Genomic DNA, 7,755 nt, shown 5'->3' with positions numbered 1-7,755 from the left:
TTTTGTGAGTTCTTTTTAAACGTAAGATTTATTTACACCATTTAAAAATATTAAGAGTTTAAGTGGTCAAAAAACTAAAAGACTTATATATATGCTTTTTTTTTCAAATATTCCTAAATGTTCTTTTTTTATGTTTAACACAAAACAATGATAATGGGCCTATTAATAAAGTCCATTTTCTCTCATGGAGTCTTTTTAAACTTAATCATGCAAACAAATCTAAATAGGGACTTTTATAAAAATATCCAAAAATTTAAAAATATTTACAAAAATAAATATTAATTTTTTTATTTATAAAAATATCGAATTGACTTAATAATATTTATAAAAATATAAAAGAATAAAAATTATTTATTTAAAATATGGTATGCATAATGTTGGTATAATTTCAATATATTTAAAACTTATGAATTATGGAATTTGGAACCATCATGTAGTTTAATATTGGTATAATTTCAGTATACTTTCGGTATTATTGACAATAAATTTTTATATATTTTTCATATGTATAGTTTTAATATATTGTTGGTTTAATTTATACGATGTGGTGTATCGTTGATTTTAATAACTTTTAGTTTATATATATTATGCACAAAAATATAGTATATTTATATTATACCAACAATATATATACCATGTTTTTTTAATTATTTTTGATATTTTTGTAAATATTTTTAAATAAATTTGGTATTCTTAAAAATAAAAAAAATTACACTTATTTTTATAATTATTGTTTTTTTATAAATAGTTTAATTTCCTCATCTAAATAATAGTAATACAATCCACAAACTGGTAAAACAGTTTCTTGCAATTAAAATCATCGCAAATGTAGCCAAATTCTTCCTTCAGCCAGTCAAAACTAAAGTTGAGCATCCTAAGTTGAAAATTTATTTATATTAGGTTTAATCCATAAAAGGTTCCTATATTTTTAATATTTATTCATTTAATTTATTTTTAAAGTCTATTAATCAACAAGTTCTTATAGTATTCGTTTTCTATTTAATGAATTCTTGTACAGTGGAATTGTGTACATGTTACTTAGTCGACGTTAAATAATTAACTATATAAATATGACAAAAGACCCTTATATTATTAGAATTTTAATTATATGGTCCATTTTTCAAGGTCTTGTATTCAATAGATTTTTTGTTTATATGGACTTTCCTACAAGTTTATGATGTGGCTCATTTTGTCAACATGTCGAATTAGGAGCATATTTAACTTCGGTCTGATGCGTGTTGCACGGTGAATATAAAGTACATTCCTTCTCTTTCCAAAAAGAAAAACACCTAAAAAAATCAAAATATATTAAATTAAATAAACACATTAAATTAAAAAAAGATCAAATAAATAAAATCAAAAAACAAGGGTCTCAAGATGGATTTATTTTTATTTTTATTATAAGATTGGAGAAGAAGCAATTCTAATTCAAGATTAAATTAATATAATTGAGATGTTGTGATCATTAAATTAAATTAAATTAATAAAATGGCTGCTAAATTTGTTAAATAATGAAGCTGCCTATCCATCATGTAGCTGAAATTAAAAGAGTCCCTAATGATAATAAAGTTCAGTGACCCATTTATGTTAACCTAAACACACTAATAGTCTCCTACAAGTTGCTAGCCATTTGATCCCCAAAAAGAGCTCTATACTAATAGTACTATTATAGACTTCACTGTGTTATACTTACCCCCGACATTAAGCATTTAATTTAAGCTAACAAGTTTATTAATCAATCTTTCAAAATTTGGTAATTATGGAAGGGTATTGCTAAATTGGGCTTATGTTTCGTTGGAATTTCAAAATATACCACTTATATTTTATTTATTTTTAACATTGACATGAAAACCTTCGTATTAATTTAAAATCAAAAACAATTACATGTAAGATTCAGATTGATATGACGACTCGACAAAGAAAAAGAAGCTTATACTATAATCATTAACATCTTTTAAAAATTATACCACCGAAAAATTTAAATCTTCGTAAAATTTGTTGAAACCAATAAAAATCTATAAATAAGCAAATATGAATCATCACTAAAATTTTGAATAAATTAATAAAACCAATTTTATAAAAATCTGAAATATTTCAAATCAAATTGAATTAACTTTTTCAATATTTTGAATTCAGTTTGTACCAAATTAAACTAATATTTTTGCTTAAAAATTAAAAGAAAATTTGTTATTATCAAACAAAACAAAACTAAAATATGAAATTCTATATAATTTTAAAAATTAAATTTATCGATTCAATTCGGTTAAATATTTAAATTCAATTTTACGTGCCCTGGAATGCCGCATCATCAAGAGCCTTGCTATCGCCATCCCTAAAACAAAATGCAAATTGGTCCGTAATTATGCATGCTGTGAAGGTGATCAATCAGCTACAAAAAGTTTACATTTTTTTGGGCTAAACGCGTAAAACAAATCTGAATTAAGAGTGACATTCAGCCAATGGGATGAATAGATGGGTAAGATTACGCGGCTTTGGGAGTCTATGGGGTCAAATTAATAATACCAACAAAAACACATACATTTACATTTTAGTGTTGTTTTGTTTTGTGCTCTCTATATGTCACATATTTCCAAATTCTTGGCCTATTGAACAGTCAGTTCTCACTTTGTATCATTTGAATTTAATCATATGAATTGATGTTTTTTTATCACAAATAAGGACCAGATCTAACATCAAACTTACCAGTCCAATTGTAATATCTCCATCACTACAACATACTGTAGTACATACGTGTGAGAACATTATACAAATTGATTCATTTTGACATTTCTTATAAGTATTTATGTTTGACAAAGCTTAATAGTTTAATTTTAAAACAATAGCAGTGAATTGGAGAAATATTACTATATATTAAAACAAAAAGACTTAAGGTCTGAAAAACTAATGACCTTTCAAAAAAAAATTCAATAGCACCCTCAACTTGTAATTTGTTCAATAGCACTCTATTTTATATTTTTGACTTTCAGTACCACTCTAAATTAAAAAAATTAGATGATTTGATTATTATAAGGATGAAAATTTTCAAAAAAACTAAATTTAAAGATGAAATCATACTTTTTTCTACTTGAACACTTTTAAACAAGTCTTTTCACTTAAAAAAAATTCAAATAAGTCCTTGATAAATGTGTTTAATTTGATGATTTATGGTGCTATTGAAAGTCAAAAATACAAAATAGGGTAAAATTGACTGTTTTACAAGGTCGGGGTGCTATTGAAAGCCAAAAATACGAAATAGAGTGCTATTGAAGAAATTATAAGGTGAGGGTGCAATTGAAAAAAATTTGAAAGATCGGTAGTTTTTTAGACCTTAAGCCTAAAAAAAGGTTTAATCATTGAAAAATATTTAACATGTTCGGCTTTTTTTTTATGGTCAAAAATTTCAAAATCATCAATTTTAACTTATTTTTAAATTTTTAGATTTAATTATATCTATTTGTTTAAATTTGAGTGAGATAAAATTCAATATGCCATATATATAACTTTATATTGTTTCACTTTCCTATTTTATCATTAAAAATTCTAAAAATAAAGCAATATGAAGATATATTTAAATTTTTTTACTCCAATTTAAATAAAAAAAACTGCAATTGAAACTGAAAATTAAAATGAGAAAAAAAATCTGAAAAGTAACAATTAAAAAATGTTTGAAAGTAATATCATCTTAAAGAATTGCGATAAAGTTTGAGTACAAAATTTTAATTATATTTCCAGATGATTAATTATTATTGGTTAGAAAATTATTACTGATATTTGAGTAAAATAATAAAATATATAGAATCATTTTTAAAAAATTACTAATAAATTAGTTAAAAATAATGTTTTTATGATATAATTAAGTTAGCCAAAAACTTTAATTACTAAAAAAAATTAGAAAATTAAACAAAAAAAATTATAATTGATCAATTTTATTATCTCAATCGCCTCATTTTGAAACTGATGGGAATTTGTCTTTAGAAGTTTACTGAAAAATAATCCAAAATTTGAAAAAATCTTCATTTACTAGAACCTTAAATTGGCACTAATGTTTTTAAAATTGAAATTGGCGTTGTTATTTGGGAGGTCAAAGATTGAGTAATAATAGCTACATGCATGCTGTCAAACAATTAAATTGTTCATATTTAATGACATCGGTGAAAAAAAAACAAATTCAATATTAATTGCAAGTTTCAAAATTTCTGTATACGCACACATTTTCAAAATATTATTTTACCGCTAAAAAGAGTTTCTCATTTTTAATAAATTTAATTTAAATATGCATGTCTTTGTAAAGTAGTACTTAGTATTGTTGTTAATTAATTTAGTTAAAACTATTTTTTATCCAGAAAGAGTGACAAAATTATTATAGCTAAATAATTTTAGAAAACATTGATATTTTTTAAAAATTTGAATATTAAATGATGGATTATAGTAGTAATAAGAGATAATAGTCGATGTGTAGAAGTGGTTGGATTGGAGGCTTATAAATAGTGTCCTAAGTCTTCTCCAAAGTTTCATGAAGCAGCTGCTTTAGATGATTTTATTTGGTACATACTCTTTCTATTCTCCCCTCATCCCACTTTCATTTTCTTCACACAAACAATAACAAGACCATGATTGCATCAATCTTAAATTCATTTCACTCTCACTATTAATCTGCTCTAATTAACCTCATTTTCTCCTGTTTTTATTGTTTTTTGCAGGTGATCTTCTACCGACCGGAGTCAAATCTCATTACCCACAAAAAAAGAAAAAAAATTAATCTGTCTCTCTACCGTGTAAATCTTTTTATATAAGTATTTTGATTCTCAGCCCTACACCAACATTCTCACTCTTATTGACCAACACACAACAAAAATGCCAACTCACCCCTTTACCTCTGTCTTCTTCTTCCTCGTGCTTCTCTGCGTCTCATTCTTGCTTACTGTAAGTCATCCTTATTGCTATGTGTAATGTCTCTTTTATTGTTGTTTTCTTCACTCTTCATTATGGGATTTGATTTATTCTTTATTCTTGATTTTGGGTTTTATTTTAATCTTCATTCTTGAACAATGCAGGTAAGTTCCGCCGCCGGCAGAGGTTTACTAGCCGCCGATAGCCCACTCACACCAAAAGCATCACTTATCCGCTACTGGAACAAAGAGATCCACACCAATTTACCAAAATCGCCCCTCATTTTATCAAAAGCTTCTCCTTTAAATGCCATAGACGCCGCCGTTTTCACCAAACTGGCAGCGCAAAACGCACTCTCCACCCAACTCCCCGCCTTCTGCTCCTCCGCAAAACTCTTCTGCTTCCCTGATTTAGCCGCCAGTCTTGAAAAATACGATAAAGACACCACCTTTGCTGGCTACTCCGATAAAAACTTCACCAATTACGGCTCTGGCTTAGCCGGCGGATTCAACACTTTCAAGAACTACTCCGATAACGAAAATCTCCCGGTCAATTCCTTTCGCCGCTACGGCCGTGATGGCACTGGTCGTGATGAAAAGTTTTCCAGTTATGCCCCCAATGGAAATGTAATTGACCAAAGCTTTAACACTTACGGCACCGGAGCCACCGGTGGTACTGGTGAGTTCAAGAATTACGCTGAGCAAGTGAATGTGCCAAATCTACGGTTCACTTCTTATTCCGATAGCTCCAATGCAAAACACCAGTCTTTTTCCAGCTACAGCGGCGATACAAATTCCGGGGATGAAAGATTCAGTAGCTACGGGAAGAATGGAAATGGGGTGCCTAATATTTTCAAAGGGTACGGAGAGAATTCAAATGTGATGGGCTCTGATTTCAGTAATTACGGAGAGAATGCTAATGGGGAGTTGGATAATTTCACTTCTTACGGATTCAACGGCAATGTTCCTCAAAATAATTTTAACAATTACGGTGAACAAGGAAATGTCGGTGTGTCCAGTTTCGATTCTTACAGAGACCAATCTAATGTCGGAGATGACTCGTTTCAGTCTTATGCTAAAGACTCAAATGCAGGCAAGGTTAATTTCAAGAATTACGGCAAATCTTTCAACGAAGGTACTGATACATTCAAAGGGTACGGTGGTAAAGCTGCAACTGGACAAGAAATTGGATTCAAGATCTATGGAGTTAACAACACTTTCAAAGAGTACTCCAAAAAGGGTGTCTCTTTTGCTAAATACACCAATTTAACTTCAACTCCATCTGCAGAAGCGACTACAATGAAAGCCAGTGGCAGTTCCGTAAATAAGTGGGTTGAGCCGGGCAAATTCTTCCGTGAATCAAATCTTAAGAAGGGGACCGTCATGCCGATGCCTGACATTAAAGATAAAATGCCTCAAAGGTCGTTTTTACCCCGGTCTATTACGTCAAAATTACCATTCTCTACCTCTAATATTGCTCAACTCAAACAAACTTTTCACGCCTTGGATAACTCTACAATGGAGAAAATAATCTCCGACGCTCTACACGAATGCGAGAGAGCCTCTAGCCCCGGTGAGACCAAGCGCTGTGTTTCCTCCGGAGAGGATATGATTGACTTCGCCACCTCAGTCTTGGGCCGCAATGTGGCGGCGCGTACGACTGAAAATGTAAACGGCTCGAAGAAGAAGATTCTGATCGGGTCAGTGAAAGGAATCAACGGTGGAAAAGTTACAAAATCAGTATCTTGTCATCAGAGTTTGTATCCTTACCTTCTTTACTATTGTCATTCGGTTCCTAAAGTTCGGGTTTACGAAGCGGATATTTTGGATCCGACTAGTAAGGCTAAGATCAACCACGGTGTTGCCATTTGTCATTTGGATACTTCCTCTTGGAGCCCCACCCATGGAGCTTTTGCAGCTTTGGGTTCGGCTCCGGGTGGGGTTGAAGTTTGCCACTGGATCTTTGAGAATGATCTGACTTGGACTATAGCAGATTAAGAAGCTAATCTCTTTATAAGTTAAAAGTTGGGTTTTTGGTTGTGTGATTTTTTTTTGTATTGTATGATTTTGAGGTCAAACCACTATCTGAAAAAAGATTAGCTAGTGGCTGGACCCAAAGATGGGTTAAATTGGCCTATAATATATAGATTGTGGGTTTATTTCTAGTTTACTACTACAAGATAGGATTATGTTTGGTTTGGGAAAATAAAGCTTATTATTATTGTTAATTATATATATATATATCTCATCAATAAAAAAAATCATTTCTCATGATGAGTTTTAATTAAGGTCTTTTGTGATGCCTTTTATTATAATAAAAAAAAATTAAACTTCGATCGGGTTGGTCTGATTAGAAGTAATCATTGATCAATATATTAACAAATATACACTCAAAATTGGATCATGTACTAAAAAAAAGTTGGAAACATAACATTTTGATTGAAATTAGTACTATATTATTAGATTAAGTAAGACATTGTATCTATTTTAAATAACTTTTAATATATTAATAGCTATTTATCATCTACTTGGATTGATTTCAATTAATTATTTTTATATAAAACTACTAGTTCAATTTGATTAAATTTATTCGGTTATATTTTGATTCTTGAATTATACTCACAAATACTCGGATGACTTGAAACTAAAATACTAAATTTAGCAATTGCATAGCACATGCTTCGCTTTATTTTCAGCTAAATCTACATAACATTAATATCTGCTTTACCACTATGATTTGCAACAAAATCTAATTTTTCTTTCTATGAACATGGTTCAACTATAAATTAAGCTATAATAAACTCAATTTGGCATATCAAAATAAAGTCCAAAAGAAAAAATATATTATACAAAAGGGTAAAAAGAA

At 29.4% G+C, this 7,755-nt stretch overlaps 1 protein-coding gene across 1 annotated transcript; it reads left to right on the top strand.

Annotated features, from left to right (window-relative positions):
• The first annotated feature begins 4,628 nt into the window (after positions 1–4,628).
• Positions 4,629–7,173, top strand: LOC126655434 (polygalacturonase 1 beta-like protein 3). Its single transcript, XM_050349621.2, has 2 exons — positions 4,629–4,923; positions 5,055–7,173. The coding sequence occupies exons 1-2, from the start codon at positions 4,855–4,857 to the stop codon at positions 6,885–6,887; spliced, it is 1,902 nt and encodes a 633-aa protein (XP_050205578.1). The 5' UTR covers positions 4,629–4,854; the 3' UTR covers positions 6,888–7,173.
• Positions 7,174–7,755: the final 582 nt, after the last annotated feature.

The sequence above is a fragment of the Mercurialis annua genome, linkage group LG7, assembly GCF_937616625.2.
Source record: "Mercurialis annua linkage group LG7, ddMerAnnu1.2, whole genome shotgun sequence".
NCBI lineage: Eukaryota > Viridiplantae > Streptophyta > Magnoliopsida > Malpighiales > Euphorbiaceae > Mercurialis > Mercurialis annua.
Note: the sequence above shows the minus strand (reverse complement) of the source record. Positions and strands in the feature narration are given on the sequence as shown.